Below are 14,597 nucleotides of genomic sequence, written 5' to 3'. Positions count from 1 at the left end.
TTAATGGAGAATAGGGATGTGACGGTAAGGAAATTTCCCCACTGGTTAATCGACGCGTGACAATACTGGTAATACTGATATCACCGGGGGAGGCGGGCAGACTTTGGAGTTTTTCCCTCTTTTCCACCTCGCTTTTAAATCGCTTATGAATGCCTGTGTGGCCCAGCGCATATTAACTTTGCTTTCAAATTAGCAGCAATTTGGGGGTGGCAAGTGCTTCATTCTTAATGAAAAACAACAACAACACAGTACAATGACAAACTTGTAAGACAGAAAATTCATTTGGAATGACATGAGTGAGTAAATTATGATAGAATGATTATTTTTGGGTGAGCTATCCCATTAATGTACAGAGCTGTGGCTGCCATTGCATGAATAGCTGAGAGCAATTGTCCGTGTGTGTATGCATTTGTCTTACGTGTGTGATTTTGTGTCAGGGTATGGATTTAACAACATCCCACCCATTTTGCAATCTGTAAACTTGTACATTCTCCGTTAATTCTCCCTCCGGAGCCAGCCGATCCCACAGAACAAGAGGCATGAAAAATTCAGCCAGCGTGCCCAATCCTTGCTGCAATTATGCATGAGCAGAACGGCTGGCTGAACAGAGCGAAACCCAATGCATACACTTTACATCCCATTCCCATTTCACTGACTACCAGGCTGGATCTGTGCATGCTCAGCTCAGATATTCACACTGTCTAGAGCACTACATAACAGGCAATCAGAAGCCCCCCAGCTCCCTCCTGATAGTGCTCGCTGTGATAATGCCTTTGCATCACACAACTCTACAAATCTACTGCAATATTCAGACAGAGCAGAGGGCAAAGACGAAAAAATTACCCTTTGTAAATGAAACATACTTGTGCATGTCACACACTGTTAACAGTATATTATGAATGGAAGAAACAAATCACTAATGACTTTATGCCTTTGAGAATAAAATTGAACATAAAAATGGTTTATGGATCCAAAAACCAAAGATGTAACCATGTATTCATGACTCGGATTTATTAAATATAATAACTCATATTGTGCATCCCGTGTTGATTTTTATACATTTTTGTCCCATTTTAGAGATATTACATTTTTATTAGCTAGTATTTATAGCACTGGGCAGCGCAGTGGCTCAGTGGGTAGCACTGTCACCTTACAGGAAGGCAGTCCCTGGATCGAGTCCTTGCTGAGTTTCCTCCGGGTGCTCCGGTTTCCCCCACAATCCAAAAAACATGCAGTATAGGTGAACCGGAGGCGCTAAAAATTGTCCGTGGATGTGAATGCGTTTGTGTGTGAGTCCCTAGCCATGTAATGGGGAGGGTTTGGGAAAGACCTAGTAGCGACTTCATGATTCTTTACCAAGTAGACAATTCATGGACAGTCTCTCGTGAATGGCGAGATTTGGCCCACAGAATCACCAAGAATCAGATACGACTGAAATGGTTAATGACTGATGATTGACATGTTAATTTCCTCTATTTATTAGACTCCCATCTAATGCTCACTTTCAGGTTAATCTTTATAATGCTAATAATTTAATAACAATGTTAAATGTAATCTTTAGGAAATCTCAAAATGAATATCCATTTTTCATACTGTAAAAAATTTTGTGGTGTCAAAATTAATCTAAAATATTAATATTGTGAATTGATAGAATGTACCACTGAAAATACCATATTGGTCAAGCAACAAAGATGAATATTGAGGGCTCATGTCCCTCTTAATGTCTATGATGGTTATTACAGGGTTAGTACAGATACTGTAAAATTACATTTAAGGACTTTTCAAGCTCTACTTTTTTGTTTTTTAAGGACTACAATCAGAGATCTTACTTATCAAACAATATCTTTATTATCTTTCAAATCCTGAAAAAAGCTAAATAGATAAATGAAAATAAACTTATAAAACAAAATGGTACAAATAATATGCAGCACATGCAATGACTGTGGTAACTTTAACCATTAAAAGGATTCTATGTCTATCGCTTTCAAACTGATTTATGAATAAATGATTGACCTGAAGAATGAAAGCTGTATCATATACTTGGATATTTATATGAGCAATATTACACTCATAGCCATGCAAAATGGCTCTAGGTCTATATCTATATCAGACTAGCTGCAGCATTAATTTAGCATGAAAAGATTGTTTCATCGATACAATTAAACACAAATTACACCTATATTGTCTTTCAATAATTCAATCACTTTTCAAGTACCTTTTACCTTATATTTACCTTAATAAATATGGCTGCCTTCACGAGTTTCCCAGGACTTACATTTCAAAAAGTCATATTCAAGCACCTTACAAACCCTGTTATTAGTTATCTTAAACTCTCACACATGCACACATACACTAAAACACCACATGCCTATTAGTATAACTATAGGTTATTTCTTACCACCAAAGAAAGGGGCCTTTTCCATGACACCACTCCAATCAGTCCAGACAAAAGCACCTGAAACAAAAAGAAAACAGATTTTGAGACTAAAGAACAAAGCTCTGCAACTCACTGGGCCATTTTAAAACTGTAAAGTGAAATAACATCTCAGCATTACAGGAGACTCTCTCACAGGTGAATTTATCAATATTTCATGTGCAGGGAGTGATACAGTCATCAGATTTGTAGGGGGAATTCTGTGGATATGGTGGAGAGGTTAAAAAAATGTGTGAAATCACTTTTATAGCCGGCGTTGCACTTGTTCTTTTTTTCTGTTCTCTATCTTTTTCGCCCTCACCCTTCATTAACCAGCAGCACTCCACTCGGAGGCAGTCTCTCTTTCGCATGCTCCTTCATCCTTTAAACCATCATGTCCAGCAGGCCTCTCTCCCTCATTCACACTTTTTACTCATGGGACCTCGGATAAACCAACACGAGCAGAGCGTTAAAAGCACATGCAATGGGAATGAAACGTTAGCACTGAAGCTGATGCTGTCAGCAGTTTAGAATGTAAATTCAGGTTATGAATAATGCTACAGATTAAATTAAATATATAGTGCTTCATATGTAAAAGGAGGTGAATGGTGACTAGTGTGCATGCTGACTTCTTCTCAGTCACTAGAATGTGTTTGCTGGCGGATCAGCAAGACTGAGGAATGATCGATCTGAAGATTATAGGATTATGCCATTGTGTGAAATCATACACAACTGTGGGATTAACAACCACAAACAAAGGAAAAGTGCAGAAAAATAAATAATAATAATACAACAAGAAAATAAAAACAAAGAAAAAAATCAATGAAAAAAAGAAAGAAAGCTTTGGTAAGAACTTATATTAGTGCAGTAAAAAAAAAAAAAAAAAAAAATCTTACATAAGACACAATGTGTTCCCAGAAATTATGCTTGGGCCATTATTAAGACATTTCTTTAACACATAAGAACTTTTCTATAACACGTATGACATAAGACCGATGCTTCAAAGAGATGATGTGAGAGAAAATTCACTTTGTATTTGCTTTCTTGAATTATTGATCCTCTTTCAGTAGCAATTGAGAAGGAGAAAGAGATGAAGAAAAACGAAACCATGAGTGAAGAAAAAAGATGCTGAGAAAGAGTCAGTTAACGATAAGATTGAAAGAGAGAAACGGCCCAGCTGGTGTGTGTGTGTGTGTGTGGAAAGAGCAGCTGCACAAAAGATCTCACTGAAAGGAATATTCGGGAATCGTGCAAAATTCTATTCCTTTGGAAAATCATATCCTCCTTGGACCCCTAAATGATTCTATGGGCTAAAATAAGTTTGGGGGTTATTCCATTTTAGTGCCTGATTAAAAGTACAATATTGCATGCTGATGTAAGGTCGGAGTGAAAAGGATATTCAACCCATTTAATAAAATAATCTTACTGTGAACAATTCATACATACATGCATTTTTTTCTTGGTTTTTTTTTTTAGCACATCATTTTTAATCAAAATTTCATAACTCAATCTTCCGGTGAAATGACAGAACTCTTTCTAGTGATGTTTGCCAAACTTCTACAATCATATTGTCTATTTTAACCACACCCCTTTCTTACAATTGACTACAAACTCACATTTATATCTGCCAACATCCAATCAACAACAGACTGATAGAACCAAGTCCCTGCAATTTTTCTTCTTTCACATTTTTCTAGCCATTTCTGATATTAGGAATAAGACAAACCCTCTATCATGAACAGCTACCCAAATATGTTTACCTATATCTGACTCACAGAAAATGTCAATTTATGTACTGAGGGATTAGTCAAAATGTTTGTCTGTGGTAAATGACAGCATGCCAAAGATACTGTCAAACACACAGACACACACACACACACACACACACACACACACACACACCCATTTGAACCCTCAAAATCATCTTTCTGTTATTCACAACTTAGATTTTTTTTTTCAGTTTACAGTACTCATGAACTTTCTGGATAATGTACAAAAAGATAATATAGTAGTGCGGGTCAACATTTTTAGCTTTATTTGAGGATATCTGTGTTACATAGCAGTCATTAAACATCTGCAACCATCAAATCCCATATTCCTTACATCTCCAGAGGTGCGATAGAGAACATATTGCGCCCTGGTGGGAAACCTCACCGGTGATTCCCTGCCTGTGCGGTTGAGTCTGCGGAGAAATTGTTTTCTGGAAAGAGGCAACGATAGCAAGCAATAATCAAAGAAGGATTTCACCCTCGGCTGCGCTCTCAACAGGATTAAGACTCACCACTCACTGACATTAGCCACTAAAGCCTTTTAGCTCAGTCAGCAGCACTATGAGAGGAGAGAGAGCCCTTCAGTCAATTACCAGGGTACAGTTGCTCGGTCTAATATATGTACATGTCATACAACCCATATCACAAACACCACAAATGAAAACTCGCTTGGCTGTGAGGAGAAGATTCAGCTCAAATACAGTCTGCTGAGACTGGACTATTAGAAACAATCTGAGGGAATACAAATGGACAAACAGTGCTGGATCAAACAGTGTGGTTTGGGAAATTGCTCTTGGTTGTCAAAATCAAGACTAAACTGGCAGTGGTTTGCATTGAGTGTTGTGAATGTGGTCTGCAGAGTGTAAGGGTGCTGTGGGTGACGGTCTTTAATCACAGTGAATTGTTTGCATAGCAGTGATATACAGCTGCCCCGCTCCCCAAAAAGAGCAAAAGAGAGGCTAAGAGAGCAAGAGATACTGCATTTGAACTGAACACTATAGCTTTTTAGGGCCGCTTGGAATAACGTCTGTTCTTAAAACAAAAGAAAGAATAAATAGAGATGGACATTAATGGTCCATTTCATATATTTTGGTATTTTTGAGGAAGAAACTGTGGAAAAAATAAATGCAATTCCACTGCCAAAAAAGCAAATGTGCTTGTTTTTGATTATATAAAAAGAGCTGGCTCATTTGAGTCATTTGTTTGGGAATCAGTTGAACTGCACAGGTCACTCTGAATGGTTTTGATTTAGTCAGTAATTTTTATCTGGAATCCTTGGGCTATAGGTCATGCTGTATGGTTCTGATACACTACAAAAGGACTGACTCAGAGTCATTACATTGTTTATGCTGTATGGTTCAGAATCACTTAATATAACTGTTGCATAAAAGTCATCCGTTCAGGAATTGTGCTTTTGATTCAGTAGCAGAGTTGCATTGCAAAGCGGTGCGTTGAAATTTACTATTTACAGAATGCACATGCAAGAACTATTAGTGTAACGGAACTGTATTCAGTTTAGGAACTCTATTTTTAAAAATTGTGGAGTCAGCAAGATTTTCATTTAAAATAAATTAATACTTTTATTCAACAAGGACGCAACTCATTAAAAGTGACACTAAAGATTTCAAATAAATGCTGTTCTATTGAACTTACTATTCATCAAAAAATCCTGGAAAAATTTTTACAGTTTCCACAAAAATATTAAGCTGCACAACTAATTTTAACATTAATAAGAAGAAATGTTTCTTGAGCAGAAAATCCACATATCAGAATGATTTCTAAAAGGATTATGTGATACTCAAGACTGGAGTAAAGCCCCGTTCACACTACAAGCGACTTTGTCGCTGCATGACGCCAGTGGCTGGCGATGAGGACACTAGTGGGCGTTCCCACTACTGGTTGCTGGTTGTGAATGACATCGAATCAGTTTTCTTGCCGCTCCACTCCTATTGGTTGACGCTACCGAAAGTCGCTCTTTATTTGCATAAAGTTAAACAGATCTCAACTTTGTTGCTGTCGCGCGTGTCGCCGGAAATTGCCCGCTCACCATTTTAAATGAATGGTATCGTGCCGCTTTGTCGCTTGTAGTGTGAACGGGGTTTTAAAGGCTGAAAATTCAGCTTTGCCATCACAGGAATAAAATTTATTAAATTATATTCTGTTTAGTCTTGAAAAACATTTAAAAAATCTTGCCAACCCCAAACTTTTGAAAATAGTGTATTTTCTCAAAACAATGTACAAAACCAATAAATAAATAACACAATTGTGCCCTAAATGTAAATACATAACTACACAGACACAGATAAGTTTGTGTTCATTGAGTACGCCATCTAATATCATCAAACAAAAGCTACTGCAATGTACAACATGCCCTTGACAGAAAGACTGAACAAGCAAAACGAGATAAAGTAATGCACTTGGATGATCTTCTCATCTCAGCTCTATATCAATAATCCACACAATCTTATATTCTCTCAAACTGATGTTTTTTTCTGTTTTACGTTGTACAATGAAAATATTCAGAAGCTGCACATCTAGCACAAAAAAAAGACCAGAAGGCCAAATATAATCAAATCAAAATAAGAAAACTAGAACATGCACCACAATCTGTCAAATCACTTCTACTCTAACAGACACCACAACACAGCTGTTTAAACAGCTGCTGCTTGATACTATTGTTCCGTCTGCAGTAACGACATCAGCAGGCCTCTGGTGATGTCAGCAGGATGGTCAAGAAAGTGAGAAGATTTCAACCAGGCTCATGTGTAGCTGAACTGATGTCCATGTCGTGTGTCTGGAGACTCGAGAGAGACCAAGATTTCTCATTTTCTCCTGCTGGTTCGAGTGATAAGCACACATGTTCTCCTGACATCACCATGGAGAACGTGGGGTCTGCTTGCCTCAATTAAGAAGGAAACTATGATCATAATAGTATGTGCTATTAGATATAAATAGAACGAATACACCCACTGCACGCTGCAATGCATGCAAATGACTTCAAGGCATTTTTCTCAAGCGTAACATCCCTCACATACATACTAATGAAGGTGTGTGGCCTATCATCTTGATTTACATACATATTTATGAAGGTGCGTGCATACTTATGAAAGTGTAAAGCATCATCCATGCTCACATATACACTTAGGAAGGTTTATGGCTCATCACCTTTATTCTATACTGCTTGAGTTGAGTTCAAAAAGCATTTGGATGTATCCATAGATGTAATAATGATCATCAAGGCTATGCAAGTGACTGAATGAAGGTCCTGGAATGAGGACACGGCACACTTACACATCACGCACTAAAAGGGAGGGAAAGAAAGAGGGAGACAGAGAGGGGCGGATGGGAATGGTGGTTCTGTTGCCGTGGAAACCCTTTTCTGGACACTTTCCAGGCTTTGTAATGATTTCCCATTTACCCCTCAGAGAGGAAAAGAGTGAAGTGACTCCTTTCGATATCAACATGCAACACACACTACGCTCAACAAAGCTTCACTGCAAACCCCCGAAGACACACACGTATAATCACATGGCATAAAAACCATGTAATGTCAAAAAAAAAACCTATCCTCACCATTTTCACAGGAAAGATTTGTCCATTTATTTTCGATGTGGCAGATGAGTAGTAAATCAATTCTTCTCACACCCACTCTAGTACCAGAGAACTGAACTGAACCACCAACAGTATCATTGAGCTCCAGATGGTATTCAGAAGCTGAACTCTTGGGCAGCTTGTGTTGTTTCTCTCTAAAGTGATGACCTGCATCTTGCTGCAGATTCGCTTCTATCTAATAAAATTACAGAACCATTACTGTCCTTGTCATGGCTGTAATCGTGTTAGGGGGCACTCTTATCAGGTAAAAACATCTATCTGGAACAGCTAGCAACCATCCTAAAGAGGCATCTTCGAGCAAGTTATGGGAAAACTCGACTCAGGGTCGTGTATCTGCACGGGTGGGTGCCTGCAGGGAGGAATGTTGTGAATGTTTGTTGTACACAATACACATAATAGCCTGGGTGTCGATATACAGCTGTGGTCAGAATTATTGGCACCCCTGGTAAATATGATCAAAGATGTTTGTAAAAATAAATCGGAATTTGAAAGTGTGTGTGTGTGGGGGGGGGGGAAATCCCCATTTCCATCAGGCAATAATTAATAGGTTCCAAACAACAAAAGATGTTACGAATCTGCCAGGAAGAGGACGTGTGTCTATATCGTCCTAATGCACAGTGAGAAGGAAAGTTTGAGTGGCCAAAGACTCTCCAAGGATCACAGATTGTGCGTGACCCTTTAGCTTCGCCCATGACACATCTCCAGGAACTCGGCTGTTTTCGGAAAGAATCGGTACAGCGTGTCTGTCCTTTTTTTTTTTAATCTGATAAAACTAAAGACTCTTCGGAGATATGAAGGATGCAATACTACTCTATAGGTACTCAAGATTAGATTGGTATGAGATTAGACTGCCCATAAGATTGCCAGAAACTGCGTGTGTTATTTGCCCTTTAATATTGTGGGCCAATTATTTTGCTGGAGATCCTGGACATCTTGCTCAGATACTGTACATGGTATCATGGATTCTAGCAAGTAAAACAAATACCAACAGATAAAATAAAATCAAAACCAGACCACTTCTGCTAGAAATCTTATAATGGGCCGTGTTTGGATCTTCCGTCAGGACAACAATCCAAAACAAACATCAAAATAAACACAAAAAATGTGTCACCGAGCACAAAATGAAGCTTCTGCCATGGCCGTCCCAGACCCCAGACCTAAACCCAATAGAAAATAAGTGGGCTGAACTGAAGAGAAGAAGCACCAACATGAACTTGGGAATCTGAAGGATCTGGAGAGATTCTGTATGGAGGAATGCTCTCTGATCTCTAGTCAGTTGTTCTCCAAACTCATCAGGCATTATAGGAGAAAACTCTGAGCTGTTATCTTGGCAAAAGGAGACTGCAAACAGTATTTAATAAAAGGGTGCAAATGATTATGGCCAAAGTGTTTTGGAGAAAAAGCATTTGTTTTATAATGTGAAATGCTTCTGATTTACTTTCAATTATTTTACTTCATTAAAAGGTTAGGTTTTTTGCGAAACCTTTTAATGAAATGTCATCCTTTTGATTTGAACAATGCAAATTTATTTTTATTGCCATCTTTGATCATATTTACCAGGGGTGCCATTAATTCTGACCAGCACTGTACAATCCCTGATTCGATAGGACCCTATTTCACATACTGTCAATTTGATAGGATTCTATTTCTGATTCAATTCTAATTATTTCAGTCAAAAGTCAATTTGTTCATGTGACAGAAATTATTTCTCAACTAATACTGGAACTATACATATTGATCCATTTCGCAAATATTAATTTAAAATTAACAATAGGGCCAAACTGTTATTAGGTTTCCATGTTGTAAACAAGTTTTCTTAAACTAGCTGTTCAAACTGTACATGTTATCCCCTAACGTTCAAAAAAATGTATTGTATTAAAACATTGTATGATTTATAAGTTGTTTTCCTCATAGGGACCAGAAATGTTCCCACAAGATGGTTTTACTACACTTGTGGGGACAATTAATCCCATTAGCAAAGGGTTTAGCAGGACCCCACACACATACACACCTTTATTTTTCTCTCAAATGAATTTTAACCAACTCTTCTCATAGGAATTGCAGCTTTTGAGAAAGTACAGTAGTAATGTTGTACAACAGTGTTTTTTTCCCCCTGAAACTCTTTTAGTATCGATCCCGAGAACACCAGTCTGGAAATCCAAACCTGAGTGTTTATGAGTACACATCCAAGTTTGAGACACATCAGGGAGAAACGTACGCTCTTTTCTAATTAAATTCAACAATCTGGGGATTAAAAGAGTGTCAGTGTAAATCCACTCCTGAAGATGGTGACATTCGGCAACTCCAGATATATCACATGGAAAGCTGGCAGCTGAAAAATCCTTCTGGCTGGTTTAAAAGCAACCACCAGATCACATGACTCGCTGTGTTCAATTTAGAAATTGCATTCTGCTGTCACAGGCACACCTCGCAAATGAATAAAGCTGTACCTTTATGTTCATTCTGTGCCAATAGTAGAACATTGCTTGAATTAATTAGAGTCAAGAGTCAACTGCACTAAAACATGTTTTGGACTCAAAATGGGGAATGAGAAAACTAGAGGAACGAAAATGACGGGAAGGGTATTCTTTTGTTGAAAGGGTTGTGCATGTGTATGTGTGTATAAGAGAGCTTGTGTTTACACTGTGACCTCTCCATCACATTGGCTTCTTCAGCTCCTTTTGGGCTCTTGAGACACAGACGAGAGCTTCACTCAAATTAGATGCCCCCACTCTCAAACAGCTCTAAAGCAGCAGTTTATTCCAGCACTAACACAATGGAGCTCACAGGAGAAGGTCAAGGCCACTGTGATTGGCTGGAAATTTCTTAGCTCATTCAAAATGTAATAGACAGATTCATGGTTACTTTGCTCTCATCTAGTCACCATCTCCGTCATTCACCTCCTCTTCCTTGCTTTCTTTCAATCTACGAATCATTATTCCCTGTCTAACATCTCACTCGGTTCTGAGCTTAGAACAAACAGCTCATCCTCATCGCCATGGAAACAGTGGGACAACAGCAGGTTCTCTGGTGTTACTGGGGGTTGGGAATCTCAATCATTCTTCCCCCATCCTCTCTCTCTCACACACACGCCGTTATTCACGTTCATCCACTTTCTGCACACAGATCTGCTCTGCAACTATTTGGAGTCGTAGCTCTGACCTTTGATTGTCTTTAAGAACTAATTCATAGGTGAATCTCACTAAACCTCTTAAGAACATGTCCTGGTCAGATTTCACTCCAAAATAAAGAATCAAGAGATAATTATATTTTGCAAAAAGACCCTAAAGTCTTAAAAATAAAAAATTAAAAAAAACTTATTACTGACAACAATGTAACAAAAAAAGAACAAACTTGATTTTAACAATTAAAAATTAAGAATTATAAAAAAGTGTGTACGCATAAAGGCTAATTTTACACTACACCGACAGGCACCGACCATCTCTGACAGTACAGCACGTCACTTCACAGATATTCACAACCCAATAAACTGATTCAAGATGTTCAATTTTGAAATTTTTCAAACCACCTGAATTTCCTTGACCTGCCTAAATAGAAGTCTTTCAACCTAATGTGAAATTCCTGATCACACAGATTTCTATAAATAAATAAAAATAAATAAAAAAAGGATTTTACCCGCCAACATTTACCAAACAATGGTAAATGTGAACACACCCTTACAGTAATGAGAATTTACTCATTGCTAATGAAAGAAAGAGGAACTGGAGATTTCTTTGAAAAAACAAACAAACATAGCATACAAACATATTTTTAGCTAAATTTCTCTTAACTGAAATTATTTGAATGATGATTTTTCGCAGGAGTGATGAGACACGTAGTAGACTGTCCTCACTCAATGGCTGACTAAGTGGTGTCTGCAAAATAAAATAGAGTTCATAGACAATTGGAAAGGTTAATTTGTCTTTATTTGATATTTTCTTTTTTTTAAAACACTCAATCAAGACAAACTGTCATCACAATCAACTGAAAAATGAAATCCACATTTGAAAGGGGTTATACAATTAAAAACAACCTGGCAGCAACATTTTCCCATTTTACTTTTGGATGATTTCTGTAAAATTATGTTGAATCCAAATCAAATGCACAGATCCTCCATAGACTGTAAAGACTGGTGTAAGATGGCAGTTGCTGCTGAGGAAGGATTGGTCAGTAACATTTTGGCCGCAACTTTGCAAATGGTCAATTTGGGGAGAAATGTGCTTCATTATCATGACAATAATGTCACAATGAAAAAAAAAATCAGTTACAATAGGCTTCATTTTCCCAATTCAGTATTTCTGAATACCTTTTTTTTTTTTTTTGGTTGAATGTGTCCTGGACATTTTTCCTAATTATTATTCTAAACACCTTAATCTTTAAAAGAGTCAGAAGGAATTGATTTTTTTTTAAAATCTCCATCCCACAAGAATGTGTGTACAAACGTGGGACATTTCTGGTGACATTCAATCAGGGGACAGTGCTGTCCTTCCTCTAATAGGCCTCTCTTGTTCAGCTCTTTGAATAATTGCAGAGCAACAGATATTGAGATAGCATTAGATAAACAAAGCCAGCTGAAGCATTCACCATTACTCCCGTCTCAAACTATTATGCCATAACAGTCAAACCTACATAGTGACATGCTGCGGTCTACAGTGGTATTAAGAGTGAAAAAGAGCTTTTCATCAGCACTGTCTTTCAAAACACAGCCACCAATCTTTTTTACATGGTAGTAGAAATATGAACCATGATGCTGATGATGATGAAGGGTGAGAGAAGAGAAAGAGAAAGATGACAAACAAAGACTAATTAGGCAAGTTAAAGGAGAGAGAGAGAGAGAGAGAGGTAGAGGGGGAGGGAGAGAGAGAGAGAGAGAGAGAGAGAGAGAGAGAGGAGAGAGAGAGAGAGAGAGAGAGAGAGAGAGAGAGAGAGAGAGAGAGGGAGAGAGAGGGAGAGAGAGAGAGAGAGGTAGAGAGAGGGAGAGAGAGAGAGAGAGGGAGAGGGAGAGAGAGAGAGAGAGAGAGAGAGAGAGAGAGAGAGAGAGAGAGAGAGGTAGAGAGAGAGAGAGAGAGAGAGAGGGAGAGAGAGGTAGAGAGAGAGAGAGAGAGAGAGAGAGAGAGAGAGAGAGAGAGAGAGAGAGAGAGAGAGAGAGAGAGAGAGAGAGAGAGAGAGAGAGAGAGAGGAGAGAGAGAGAGAGGGGGGGGGGGGGGGGGGGGGGGGGGGGGGAGGGAGAGAGAGATGGTGTGCAGCAGGGACTTTTCCTCAGTAATTGAGATGGATTTTAGTGGGCAGAGGCCAGATGCGAAAAGAAGAGACTCTCACTAAAGAAACTATTCCCTCTCTCTGTCTCATACATTTTGTGCTTTAGAGATGATATTAGCCAGTTTAATCACTAATGACTTCTAAATTGTATTTAGTTCAAATTAAAAAAGTAAAATCAAATAGGAGATGGAGCGTCCTGCAGAGAGCTCTCTTAAAGCAGCTGAAGCTGGCTTTCCCAGTTTATTCTGTTTCGACTAATAAGATGGATTATTGCAACCTCTTGAAAGGAGGCCATAACAAACAATCCCAATGTAAATTTCAATTACAATTTGATTCATGTTGTATGCCAAGGTTAAAAGTGCTGATATGCAGAAATGGCATTTTCAGTTCTAATACCCCCTTACAGCCTCGGTGTCTCCCAAAAAAAGAAAAGCGTTTGATTCAAACGACAGCTAGTGGAAACTTCGTTAAAAAAAATTAAATGAAAGTGAGTCAATGGTAAAGATGGGGAAGGGACTGAGGGACTGAGGAAGCTCTTTTCATCTGTCACTCACAGCCTGAAAAGATCAAGATGGAGAAAGTGGTAGAATTTTTTTTTTTTAATTAATCCAGGGTTTTTTAACTTAAAATAATAATTATATAAAGTATAATAAAATCCATTACATCAACTATCATATATATATATATATACAAACACATCAACAATGTTGTGAACATCTGAAAACTGCAATTAGGACTAAAAGGACTTCTATAATGTAATTAGCTTTAAATGGCAACATGCTTCATCAACACAATGCGATGTGCAGACATCTAAACGCTGTTTAATTATAGTCTTCTTTTAGCAGTAGCAATCTAAATACCAGTAGTTCACTGTGACAGTACCGAGGGGCAGTTTATTGATCTTAAATAAGAGAAGATGAAGACTTATTGCTTGTGTGTGTGTGTGTGTGTGTGTGTGTGTGTGTGTGTGTGTGTGTGTGTTTGAGCATTAACTGGGCAGGATGTAGCATAAAGGCCCCCATCACAGCTGGCAACCAGAGATGTGCATTGCTTCCATTGATGCTGATGTGCCAGGCTTTAATTCATACACTGGTGGCCAATCAGAGAACATTGGCCCAGCTTAACCACACACACACACACACGCACACACGCGCACACGCGCACACACGCACACGAAAACAGGAGCCAGTAAGACTCCCTGCAGGCTGGTTAGATCAATGGCAATAAAATACCATTGCTGATTGTTGTGAGACTGAATAAGTGTAAATCCTATTTGAAAATCAATACACAAAATAAGAGCTACCACTGCAAAAATTCATTGAGGTACTTCATTTTTAACGTCTCTCAAGCAAAAATCCGAAACCTAAATACCCAGCAATTTTGTTTCAACTATACTTTGACTACACTGCTTTGCTCAGGCAAGCAGAAGCAAAAAAAGAAAGAAAAAGAAATACTAAATAAATAAATCCTTAGCTAATATTTACAAACCTGTCACAGATCTGTGTGATTTGAAATCCGAATAACTTGTGCCTCAGATTGAACCT

At 38.2% G+C, this 14,597-nt stretch overlaps 1 protein-coding gene across 2 annotated transcripts in view; it reads right to left on the bottom strand.

Annotated features, from left to right (window-relative positions):
* Positions 1 to 14,597, bottom strand: part of fam189a1 (family with sequence similarity 189 member A1) — a 125,149-nt gene that overhangs the window by 75,953 nt on the left and 34,599 nt on the right. For both annotated transcript variants that reach the window (XM_077228642.1, XM_077228643.1), the window contains exon 2: positions 2,399 to 2,455. In XM_077228642.1, coding sequence (XP_077084757.1) covers positions 2,399 to 2,455 — 57 coding nt within the window. The remainder of the gene's footprint in view (positions 1 to 2,398; positions 2,456 to 14,597) is intronic.

This window comes from Siphateles boraxobius, unplaced genomic scaffold (genome assembly GCF_051911475.1).
Source record: "Siphateles boraxobius isolate OS27281-9 unplaced genomic scaffold, OSU_SipBor_1 130, whole genome shotgun sequence".
NCBI lineage: Eukaryota > Metazoa > Chordata > Actinopteri > Cypriniformes > Leuciscidae > Siphateles > Siphateles boraxobius.
The sequence above is the reverse complement of the archived record's forward strand: the minus strand, read 5'-3'. Positions and strand labels throughout refer to the sequence as shown.